The 13,208-nt window shown below is 36.0% G+C and overlaps 1 protein-coding gene across 6 annotated transcripts in view; it reads right to left on the reverse strand.

The window, feature by feature from the left end:
• LOC138710231 (zinc finger protein 69 homolog) overlaps positions 1–13,208 on the reverse strand; it is a 79,793-nt gene that overhangs the window by 8,860 nt on the left and 57,725 nt on the right. For 3 of the 6 annotated variants that reach the window (XM_069840906.1, XM_069840905.1, XM_069840907.1), the window contains exons 2-4: positions 11,072–11,166; positions 7,179–7,310; positions 1,979–2,061 (exon numbers count right to left, since the gene is read on the reverse strand). In XM_069840906.1, coding sequence (XP_069697007.1) covers positions 1,979–2,061; positions 7,179–7,310; positions 11,072–11,164 — 308 coding nt within the window. In that variant the 5' untranslated portion in view covers positions 11,165–11,166. Of the gene's footprint in view, positions 1–4; positions 1,844–1,978; positions 2,062–7,178; positions 7,311–11,071; positions 11,167–13,208 lie in introns of those variants that run through there. The other 3 variants (XM_069840908.1, XM_069840909.1, XR_011335186.1) reach the window with 3 other exon arrangements.

Raw genomic sequence — 13,208 nt, forward strand, 5'->3', positions numbered from 1 at the left:
GTGAAGAGAAATGGTGAGGAATGAATTCCAGTAATACTTCAGCATTTTGGGATTTTGGATTAAACAACCCCCCACAATCTTTCATGCACAGCACCACTCAATTCATAATGGAAAACAATAACGTGTTGCATATAACCTGGTATATCAGCTGTATCGTCTGACAAAAATTTAGATTGTTGTATTTCAGCAGATACTTCATGATGACACACATCCAGAATACAGTCAAGAAGTTCATTCTGCATTGTCTTGGAAGTTCCTGTAAACACTTTTGGCTTCACAAAATGGTTTTGAGAGACTCCTCTAACTTTCAAGCAAATTCCAATAATCCTCGAAACATGTCAGAATTCGATAAATGTAATGTTTCATCATGGCCACGTAGTGGAAGTTCAAATTTGCTGCCAAACTTTATATGGTCTATAATTTTCGAGAGAATTTCTCGATTTTGTCTCACTTTCTCATTATGTTTGTTTATTTGCTGTCTGTAAGCGTCATTTAGATGATTTACGATGTTTACTTTCCCTAAAATAGCCAAATCAATGACACAGGCCCTACTTAATATGTTTTGCACAATCTTAGTGTTTTTTGGCTTTCTCTGCTAAATTCTTTAACTCATTTACTCCTGCTTTTGTCCAAGTCGAATCACTTCCTTACAATAAACATGGAAAGCATAATAGCGCTCTTTTTTTATTCAGGACAGCCACACAACCATTTTTGCTTATAATAAATAGAAGGATCAAATTTCCTACAATAAGTCTGATTTCTGTTTGATAATGTTTGAGAAGTAACAAAGTCAGGAGCGTCACGACCTAAACTCTTTATGTCACTCTTCTCTGCAAACAATTGCAATGAAAAACTGATATTTTGCAGATATTTATCACTGTTATTATTCATATTCGTCTTAAAACTGTAACAGTTTAAATAAGCACACTGCACAATCTTAAAAATACAGTAATATGACAGCACATTCACTGAAAAATAATGTTGTTGGCACAATAAAAGAACACAACACACCACGAAAAAATGTGAAATCACTACCTAATCAGCCATGCTGTATGGTCTGCAGTCTGAAGCTGTTGGTATTCACAACACCAGTACCCCCACCCCACCGCTCTCAAACTATAGATGCATATGTGGGCACAGCCCGAGCCGCTATGTATAGCTTGACAAAAGCATCTGGTGGCAGTGTGCTATGTATAGCTTGACAGAAGTATCTACCAGCGTTTTGTTGAAGATGAAGACAGCAAAAATAAATAAAATATTCAATACATAAGTTAATCTTTCAGGAATAGGTGCACCACCACTGGTACTGTGGTGTTAATAGTGTTCTTGATAAAGTCCCATGCGAAAAAGTCGAGAGGAGTCAGGACGAGGGATGAGGGCACAGATGAAATGTCGCTGAACAGAACATGATCAATCAAAACCTCCTCGGCTGCAGCATGACATGGATGATATATAATTTGTAGTGGATATGGTTGGCCTTGTTCGAGTGTAGTGCAGCACTTTCCACACTGTGGGTTCAAGAATGTTCAGTTCAATATTCAGCCTGCGAGTGGATGCCTTTCGACTTCTGAAGATGCTGTGTGCGTATTGTAGGCTGACTGATGGCCGTCCATGGTGCTGCTCAGCGACTACAGACCCTGTACACGTGAATCTGTTCACTAACTGCTGAACAGGAAGTCTTGTAGGTGCTTGTTTGTGGTACTTTCTTTGAAAGACTGTCTACAGCTCAGCATAGCTTTTCCCATCAAAACGCCCCAGAATGCAGGACCATCAAACAAATACGGGCGAGCGAAAAATTTGCACAACAGTGTACTAATAGTTATTTCATGGCACTCTCTATATACTGAGCAGATCGTATGAAACAGAAAAACCAAATGTGGGGTAGAAATTACATAACATGTAACAAATTACTTTTTTTTTTTGTCTTTTAACTGAAGCAGTGAAAGAAAGAGCAAAGTGATGACTCGTGCATTCTCACCTCTCAGTTGAGACTTTCTCCTCCTTTACCGTTACTTCTAGCATCGGCTCCTCCTTCACTGTCTCCAAGTCGAAGGATCCTTCCTGAAAAAGAGAGTAAATATACTCCAGGAATGGCAACTCTTTAGCTCAATAAATAGGTAATCGATTATTATCTATGCTTCAGACATGAATATCAAACACATTGAATCAAAGCAGAGATTTTAGCATGGGGCTGATTATCATGGGTTCTTCCATTTCCCATAATACAGACACAACTAAAGAACCAATATTTCCATTCATAGTCATCAACTTGGACAAAAACTTCTATACTGGATGACTCCTTAATGTTTTCCCTTTGTTACTGACAGTGCTTGCTTTTTAACCTAGTTTAGAGTAAAAACAAAAGTAGTCAATTACATTCTATAGGGACATTGGGTGCTGTAAGGCTCTGTAGTACTAAGATTCTTTGCTGAAATGCTTCTATCATCTCTGCATATAAGTTCTCATTCGCTCCCTTGTGTATGTCATTTCGTGATTGCTGGCATAAGTTACGGAGAGTGGAATTCTGTTATAAACTGTACCTATCTGTTACAGCATATAATTTGTTATGAACGTGTTACCATGTGACTTTATTGCAGGATGGCGTACATCGTGTATAATGTGGTTGTGTAATACAGGATTAAATTTATTAAACAATCTATTCGGTGCTAGAAGGTATACCAAAATATGCAGTATTATTTTGAAAGGCAGATCTATGCTTTCAAATTGAACTTCAAAATCAAGAATAAAACAAATTACGTGATAACAAAGAACAGATTACACAGCGACTAATGGGTTGTTCCACCGTCAAGAAAAGACTAAATTATGCTGTTGGTAATGTGTTAAGATTTTTTAATGAGAATCTAAATTTGATTTATTACTCGGCAAAAATAGGAATACAGCTGCAATCCGAGGGCGCCACTATCATGTTTATATGAGTGTAAGGCGGTAACGGGGAGTGGAGGGGCAGAGAGAGACCATGTACACAACCTGCAAAGATGCAGTAGTCTACCTACCTGAGACACGTATGAATTAACTCGGAATATGAACTTACATTGAATATATAATTGCAGCAGAGAAGAGGGCCCGGAGGAAGATACTACATACTACATGTCAAAATGTTATCCATAGCTGGGAAAATGCGCTATGTTATAGGCATACATTGCATGCCCGAAATGCTAACTTTTGCTTTGTTTCTCACCGATTTTTCACTCTTCCCCACTGCTTTTGCTGTTCTTTCCACAGCTTTCTCAGAGGAATAATTAAACCACTCTTTTTACTTCTTTACACAACTTAAATATATATTTTATCTTTCTACTTTGCAAAACTATTTTTCCCGCTGTGACTTTCTAGGCGGAGTTTCCATGTTTCAAAATTACACACAATGCTATCACTATGTATAAAATACTTCCAAAGCAGTGTTGCCAACCATACAATATGGATCATGCATGTGCGATAATTTAGTAACATGTACGAACGTGCGATCCGAGGATAGTGCGTAAAATGTAGAACCCTATTGGCAAAAAGGGTAAAACATGTCAAAAGGAAAGGATTTTGAATATTTATTACAATGAAATTTTATATATACTGTACATTTCTCCAGTATTACGAATATACTTCATTTATACATTTATAGTAGTTTATGCATGTATCACTTCTGCGTTACAATTACTGTAGAAGTCGACTGTTGCAAAACATACTTCTATAAACATTGCTCTCCAAGCCCAGGTGACATGACAACTTGATTTTGGTAAACATTATTATAGCGACAAGAAATCACGTAGTGACCATTAGGCCTACTCTCTTGTGGCTATTCAAAAATGATGCTGACAAACATTCCTTTGTTTATTTCCAAATATCTCAGAGAAATAGTCTCTCCAATCATGTCAATTGTCTAAACATAATTACTGTAGCTAAGTAAGCATATTATAATAACTAATAAGTTGGTTGTAATGTTTTGAGAACCCAATAACAGAAAAAGGAAATAAATATATTCAATATATGGGCCTATTCTGTACATACAAAGGAACAAGCAACAGCCTGTTATATATGGTACTTGCTTGTACCAGTCGTGTTTCGTGGTGTTATATGGACAGTAAGAAATCAGATGTCATTGTTTTAGGCTCTGATGCAATGGAATCAGAAGATAGTGATAGTGGCTCTAGTAGGTCCTACTCCCAAAAAATCTACATGCAGTGTACCTAAATATACAGGACGGAAATAAAATTGTAGAAAATTATGATAAACAATTCCTTAATTTAAAGCTCGGTTTTGCTCTTATGAAACAAACTGTAAACGGGCTAGATCAGCAGTGCACAACCCGCGGCCCGTAGGCCTCATGCAGCCTGCCACTATGGTTGCTGCGGCCCGATAGTAAAGTTTCAAACTTAAAATTTTAAAAAATATTTGAACAGACTTATATTAGTCTATTATAAATTACAGCAATCACTAATTAGTAAGACATTTATGTAAATTCTATTTATTATTGGAGGATTGTGGCCCTCCAAAAGAACATTTTTTTAAATATTGGCCCACAGCATTCTTAAGGTTGAGCACCCCTGGGCTAGATGTTGGTTCTATCTCTTATGTTCCTGCTGTTGTTAATCCTTCTGAAGATCCTTCCAAGGTACGGAGACAACAGAGTGTTTAAAAAATCATTTTATGTATTGTTATTTAATTTTCAACAATTATTTCCTCATAAGAATTAAAAAAAATCGTTTAAATAGAACACTGTGGAGGGAGTTTAGATAAAATAATCAAAATAGGCCTATTTTATATCTAGTGTACGATCCTCCAATAAAAAATACGATAATTTAGAACCAATTCTGCAATACAGTCAAGCCTAAGGCCTCACAACGCTGTTCCGAAGTAACTTCCTTCCCACACAGTGACATAGCAGCAACTGATTGCATCAATATTTGCTGTTCAGTGTACTCGCAATATCGCAGTGCAGTCGAGTTGGTTTAGAAACAAGCTGCCATTAAAGATAGCTTCCCGAGTAGTAAATACTCTGTACAACTTTCAAAACAGACAGGAGTTGTTGTCCCGTAATAAATTATTGCTCCACAAGTGACCCTAAAACAAACTGAGACGTTCATCTGTATTCTTTCTGGATTTATTAGTGATATTCCGTGTGATTCCATTGATCCAATTCCAGAAGTATTGAAAACACAAATGAAAATAGATGTCAATAATGTTGTTGTTGTCTAGTGCCTTGCATCTGGCAATGAAGCCATTAGCAGGATGTCAATAATGTCAATTATAGGATTTATAGCAGAAAAAACCACTGATATTATAGAAAATAAAAATTCCAACTTTAAGTGTTTACACAGTTTTACTCTGTTTGTAAGATCAGCAGCATTCAGGAAAGGTTAGTTGATTTTAGTGATTTCAATGAGGACCGCACAGCAATGGTAACTGCTGAGAACGTTTTCGAAACTTTAAAGGAATAGGAAAGTAGTAGCATAAACACTTCCATGGCGAGCATGGAGGTATACAGTGTTAGATTACAGCCGAAGTACATAACTCCTTATTTCTCCATTTGTACCCACAGAAAATAAACTTGGTTTCAAACATTTCTGTAGACCAGGTAAAACAGTGCAAAATATTTATGAGCTATATGGGATGGTTTCATTTTTTCTCAAAGTCGTCGGAAGGTACTAATGCTCATAATCAATGAGTGAGAAAGAGGTTTCCATCAGCTGCACCCACATAATCGAATTACAGCAGTGGACTAGTTGCAGCAATGCGTGGAAATAAACACGATACATTTTATTTCTCTTTGATTCGATAATTAAAAATGGAGATCGGTGGGATAGTGAAGTATATGACGGTACAAGAAGTTTTCGTGATTCTGAAGACTTCAACATTATATTTTTATTACATTTGTTCGGTTCCATTTTTCCTCATGATAGTTACATTTCTTTTTTTTTTTTCCTTTGGCCTCTGGCACAGGACATCACTTGAAGGCAAAGAAGACTTCCAAAAGCTTAGCAATCTACTCAACAATGATTATGATAACTATTGCCAACGACTTGATATTGACAATAAATATATCATATAGTGAAATGTCTCTTCACTAATATAAAAGAGCGCCGCTATATGAATTGTTGGACAAATAGAAACAAAATCCGAGTTTTCATGCACATTCTCAAAACAAAGTTTTACTTCTCTGATAATATCTTACGGACATTATTTTGATTTTCTTGGCAGGGAAGAGAACATTCAGTTGTTCATTCAAACAAGAAATTCTGTAAGAAAAGTGTTCCTGATTTGTTCAGATATTTGCATGCCACTGATATAAATGACATAGAGTGGCACCATTTTATAAATGTGTAAAACTTTTCAATCATGAAGTAAGAATTCCTATCAGAAAAACATCATCCATAAGATCATTTTCTGCTCTAAAGAATAAGGATATACGTATTTAAGTAACTTTCAGAGTGAATTTTGCTTTCGGCTGTTCCACTAGTGCTGATTACAGCATCAGGGATCAATGTATGTCAAAGAACTTATTGCACATAGTTCAAGCAATATCATAAATTCTTAGTAATAAGAATTTCCAGAGTCAATATTTAGCAATATGGAGCTAGTGTGGACAAACGCAAGAAATCTTAAGAAAGTTGAATTAGCAAGGACATAATTTTATGTTACTAACTCTGACATGCCTTGCAGTGATTTTCTGAAATATGCAAAAAAAAAAAAAAAAAAAAACGCCAACCTACGATTACCAGTAAGAAGTTCTTTGAACCACAGCTTCATGACATAGCTTACTATTAAATTTAATATATCACGTAACTCAAAATATATTTTTTTACATATTGAATTTGTATTTTTAAATACCAGTATGTATTCAGCCTCAGATTTTATCATTTGAAGTAAAATGTAAAACATATCAACTAAAACTGTAAAAAATAAGTCTTGTGTGTTACTTCAGTATCAAACTAAAATATCTAGGCAAAATAGAAATGTTTGTCTTTTCTGGAATTTGGAGCTGGTAAAGCTATTCATATCTCAGTTAAAAGTTACGTTAGTGTGAAATAACCAGAAGTAATACAGTGAAAATGTTAGTGGCTCCATCATACACCAAAAGGCACTGCAGGTACAGATTTATAGTGATGGTAACTGTAAGGAATACTGGAATAATAAGAGACAGCACACACCCAATGAGCTATACTCACCTCAACTTCACTCTTCACTACTGGAGAAATAAATGGAATTTCCATGTATGTCATCTCTGGTGTGAGATCATAGCTGTGATCCACATTCTCTGTCTTTATCTGAGTCATTTTTAGAGTAAATATTTTACTTTCCTGCAGATGAAAAGACATAATAAATCAGTAATATGTTGCAGGGTTCTCGAAGTAGATTGGCGGCATGGCTGTGCTTCAGGCTGAACAATTGCATGGAGAATAGCCGAGAAATTATGGAAGGAGGAATTTAGGTCACAACACAGGTGTGAGCATCCTATAGTGACAAAATAAAATAAATTTATACTTAAACATCTTATACTTATACTTATACATCTTGATTACATACTTTTAGCACTTGTATTACTAATGATTTGTTAAATAAACAACTTTCTAAATTATTCTAGTTTCACTAAAAATCTGACGATGATTGAAACAAGCCGAAACTAGTCACTAATCAAGCTAAGAGTTTCAATATTAACAAAAAAAATTGTTTATTTAACAAATCATTACAATAAATTCCCCTACTCAGAGTGAACAAAATACCTTAAATTGTGGGAGACATACGAATTCATCAAAGTATACGTGATAAGAACATATTTGATCATAGTGATGTTTAACAGGGCATGTCAGCAGCTACAGTTATTTGCACTCTTCTCTGAAATTCTTTAAAAATAAATCACACTTAAATAATAGCGTACATAAAATATGACCACCAAACCAATATGCTGTCACACTAAAATGAGGTATAGAAATTCATTAACAACAGGTGATTCATAAAACATCATAAAAATGATGAATTATTAGACTCTAAACAATTTTTAAAAGTAAATGATAACATAATTAAATAAAAACAGTAAGAAGCAAATTATCTGGCGACCTGAGATATACCTATAATGTTGCATAAAATCATCGGATTTAAAAGGTCCGAAATGTAAAGTTTAAGTAAAATAAATATAAAACAACAAAAGTAACCTCCAGACGTAAAGGGTCCGGAGGGTAAGGAACAATGGGTCAATAAAATCTAAAACATCTTGTCAAGTCCTGTACTGGATAAAAACCTCAGAACTGCATTTGCACAATTAAAATAATTTCCAAGAGTGTCACGTAACATTGGGCGAATTGCGTATTGACCCCAAACATGGTCATATTTTCTACAGTGCGTCTGGGAAGTCTTTATAGCGCCATAATACCTTTACTTTACCTTAATAATGAATTCACGGGCCTAGTTGTCCAAATGACCCGTATGTCCTCCATTGCCTCGGATATAAAAGTCTATGCGCCTCCATGCCCTTTATGACTTTTTTACAGCATTGTAGGTGTTATCAAGACAAAGTAATCCCATTCTTCTTGTTCCAGTTAGCCTTTGGTTCTGTGGCAATGAGCAGCAGTCTTCTTCTTGAAAATATCCCACACCGAGTTACTATGTGGAGGCCATGGTAATACTGGTCCAATCCAGCGTCCATACCTGCTTCCGACAGCTCGTTGACGAAATTCAGGCTTGGCCTCACAGATAAATCCTTCTTCATGTTATCGAACATAGTCGATCGTGGAACATCAAGCTCAGCTCATTGTTTATGAACGGACTTCAATGAGAAGCACTTCCAAAGACTTAACACTTTGTTGGACTCTAAGCTGTTCTGTAGCTTTCTCTTCCAGATACTTCCGACACTCTTTCGAATCTGATAAGTAATCCCTACCATAATTCACATAGTGCTAGGGCGTTGGGACATGGGAAGTCATCATGGTCACCACTACCGCACTTTGCACATAACATGATGTTGGTGCAATACGTTTCTGTATATGCTCGAACCATTGGTACCGCAACCACTGCATTGGGTTCAACACATACACACAGGGATATGTTTGTAAGCAACAAGTATATATTCTGGTAAGAAGGACTTTTGGACTTCAAGAAGACTGTGCAGAGGAGAAAAGTCTGTCCGTCCCACTTCCTAACAAACGGCAAATCTTGGATGCAGGCAGCTCTGTTAGTGTTAGGTGTGTCTCCTCAGAAAACATAATATTTTAGAGCTAAACACTGAAATAATGAAACAATTGTCTTTAGAGACAATTAATATTAGGTACCCTCCACAAAACTGGCTTCATTTATGCACCGACGGATCCTTGATCTCCAGGGGACAAGGTGCTGGTGCAGGTGTTACGTACCGTCTAATGTCACTTTATAGATCTCTTGGATAAGGAATAACAAGTTTTGATGGAGAAATCGTTGCAATAAGTGAAAGTCTCAGGAATCCTCTATGCCAGATCAATACATTTAAGAATGCAGTTATATTGTCAGACTGCAAAGAAGTTATTCTATCCATACTCTCTAGACACACACCTTCATCTCAAACAGTAGAAATAACTAAAATGCTCTCTCAATTAATAACACTCAATAAAAGAATCAGTTATTCATAGATTTCAAAAAGGCATATGACTCGGTTAAGAGAGAAGTTTTATATGATATTCTTATTGACTTTTGTATTCCCAAGAAACTAGTTCGATTAATTAAAATGTGTCTCAGAGGAATGTACAGCAGAGTCCATATAGGTCAGTTTCTGTCAGATGTGTTTGCAAATCACTGTGGGCTAAAGCAAGGAGATGCACTATCACCTTTACTTTTTAACTTTGTTCTAGAGTATGCCATTAGGAAAGTTCAGGATAACAGAGAGGGTTTGGAACTGAATGGATTACATCAGCTGCTTGTCTATGCGGATGACGTGAATATGTTGGAGAAAATCCACAAACGAATAGGGAAAATGCGGGAATTTTACTTGAAGGAAGTAAAGAGATAGGTTTGGAAGTAAATCCTGAAAAGACAAAGTATATGACTATGTCTCGTGACGAGAATATTGTACGAAATAGAAATATAAAAATTTAAAATTTATCCTTAGAAGAAATGGAAAAATTCAAATACCTGGGAGCAATAGTAACAAATATAAATAATACTCGGGAGAAAATTAAACACAGAATAAATATGGGGAATGCCTGTTATTATTCGGTTGAGAAGCTTTTATCATCCAGTCTGCTATCAAAAATTCTGAAAGTCAGAATTTATAAAACAGTTATATTATCGGTTGTTCTTTATGGTTGTGAAACTTGGACTTTCACTTTGAGACAGGAACACAGGTTAAGGGTGTTCGAGAATAAGGTGCTTAGGGAAATATTTGAGGCTAAGAGGGATGAAGTTACAGGAGAATGGAAAAAGTTACACAACGCAGAACTGAACGCATTGTATTCTTCATCTGACATAATTAGGAACATTAAATCCAGACGTATGAGATGAGCAGGGCATGTAGCATGTATGGGCGAATCCAGAAATGCATATAGAGTGTTAGTTGAGAGGTCGGAGGGAAAATGACCTTTGGGGGGAGCGAGACGTAGATGGGAAGATAATATTAAAGTGATTGAGGGAGGTGGGATATGATGATAGAGACTGGATTAATCTTGCTCAGGATAGGGACCAATGGCGGGCTTATGTGAGGGCGGCAATGAACCTATGGATTCCTTAAGAGCCAGTAAGTAAGTAAGTGTCTACAATATATAGATATGAGAGGACATAATTTTAAACAAATACTTTAAGGTGAAGGGGAGTTTAATATTTAGAACATATTTTGGTAAGTTTCTTCTATGCCATAAATTATTTTGGGTATTGGTCACTCCCTTCCTGAGAATGAAAGCAAGCAACAGCTGGGGATCAGAATGTGTAAGATTTGCTTTGCAAGTAAAACGAGAGAGTCTAGGCTTGCTTTTCTTTAATCTAATTTAGTCTGCTCTATACAATTTGGGAGATGTAACATTTTCTCCCATTGATAGCTATGCTCATATGTAATTAACATATAAGAAATATATAAAATAAATACTACTATCCAGAAATTTACCTCTGAGAAGGACTTCTTCCCGTCTGCATCTGTGTCATCATTTGTTTCTTTAATCGATTCAATATCTGATTCTGTCTTGATCACATCCATCATAACTGGAAAAGATAATTAAGAAATTGAGTTATTATAACATATTATTCTGAAACTTCGAACAATGCTTTAAATTATACCCCATACAAATAATATAACACGTTTAGTATTGAATGGTAGTTCATTTTAAAATATTTTATTCAACTTTCCCGCATCAACATACCTTGTGGTGTGCTTTTATGAACTGTTAATTACACATTGCATTATTGGCTAAATAGTGCAGAGAAAGATTTCTTTTAATCAATACTGGAATATTCAAATTTTATATATATATATATATATATATTTACATTAGGGGCACCAACTATGGCCAGATGTGGAAAATAGTAGTGACACTTCTAGCTAACCTTACCACATTCCTCGGTCTCATGGCACTTATTATACCCTCACCTAATCTACTCTAACCTTGTCACAGTCTTTGGTCTCCTGTTGCTCAACTTTCCTCTTCCCTAACTTATCTATATTTTTACTCGCAATATTTACGGAAATACACACAGCGGAGGTAAAACACAGTGCAACATGATCCCCAGGATTATTCACTATCACTAATATGTGTCCAATATGGTGAATACACGTTGTCATTAAAGTAAACAATTACGCATATTGTCATAAAAATGTTTACATTATTAGCTACTTCTCAATAAACCTTGCATTTCTCTCATCTCAAATCTGATTAAGTACAGAATCCAAGGTGTTACATTATTACGCTATTTTGCTCTAAAGTAACCATGGAAACAAGGCATGAAAAAAAAGAGCGAATAAAGACAAGTATTTATCATCAGCAAAAATTGAACTTGCACAAATAAACAATACAGCAGACGGAAGAAAATAATTTTTACTGTACCAAAATGTGATCTTCACTATCAACCTCAGTATTTTAAACTTGCATTTTACTTCACAAACTTCTCAGCGGAAATTGAACAAATCAGCAGTCAAGTGTGATTTGAAATTCCAAGCTGATGTGCACATTTTCCTGAGAATACCTTTCCTAACTCATAAATGTCAAATACATTTAAGGAATTAGATCTTTCATTCCTGTTATAAGACTTTCTTATCTTTTTCGTACGGTACTGTGAAGAAAATGGCATTGAACCTGTAAGTGAAGGTAAATATCGTAGAATCTTCTGTGAGAACTACAATATCGGATTCAAACTTCCGAAATCAGATACCTGCAAAAAACATGTGACCAGTTACATGAAGTTATACAAAGTGAGAGCAGTACAGAAAAAGAGAAACGTGAAGCTTCGAAAGAGAAAGATTTGCATTTAAGACGAGCTGATGCTGTAAGAGAAAAACTTAAGGAAATGAGCACTTTAGCAAAAGAGCATCCAGAGAAGTACACGTTATTTCTATCGATTTGCAGCTGACATTACCCACGCTTAAACTTTCTTGTGGCCTAGAATTTTATCTACTAAGTTATGGACTTACAATGTGATGATCCACGATTGTGGTCAGGATGGTGAGATACATGTTTGTCTGGGACGAAAGCGTTGGAGCTAGAGGGAGTGATGAAATTGGCAGTTGCCTGCTTAAGTACATCACTTCTAGGATATCCACTGCCAGAAGCTTGTATTTTCAGATAATTGCAGAGGACAAAATAAGAACTACAACATTGTTGCACTGTACTACTATCTCATTTCACAATGCCATTTATCAGAATTTGAACATTACTATTTGATTTCTGGCCATAATTTTCTCCCTTCCGATAGGGATTTTGCAAAAATAGAAAAATATCACACAAGACACGAACACAATGTTTACACTCCAGACCAATGGATAGACATAACAACAAAATGTGGCAAAAAAAAGTTCATGGTTGCAAAGCTCATTAACCCTTGAGAGGTCGCGTGCGGAAAAGTTACGTAATGGATCACACATGGTCTAATCGACCATGTGCGCGAAATGTAACTCCACACCTGTGGAGTAACGGTTAGCGCGTCTAGCCGCGAAACCACGAGCCCCGGGTTCGATTCCCAGTTGGGGCAAGTTACCTGGTTCAGGTTTTTTCCGGGGTTTTCCCTCAACCCAATATGAGCAAATGCTGGGT

Source organism: Periplaneta americana, chromosome 12, assembly GCF_040183065.1.
Source record: "Periplaneta americana isolate PAMFEO1 chromosome 12, P.americana_PAMFEO1_priV1, whole genome shotgun sequence".
NCBI lineage: Eukaryota > Metazoa > Arthropoda > Insecta > Blattodea > Blattidae > Periplaneta > Periplaneta americana.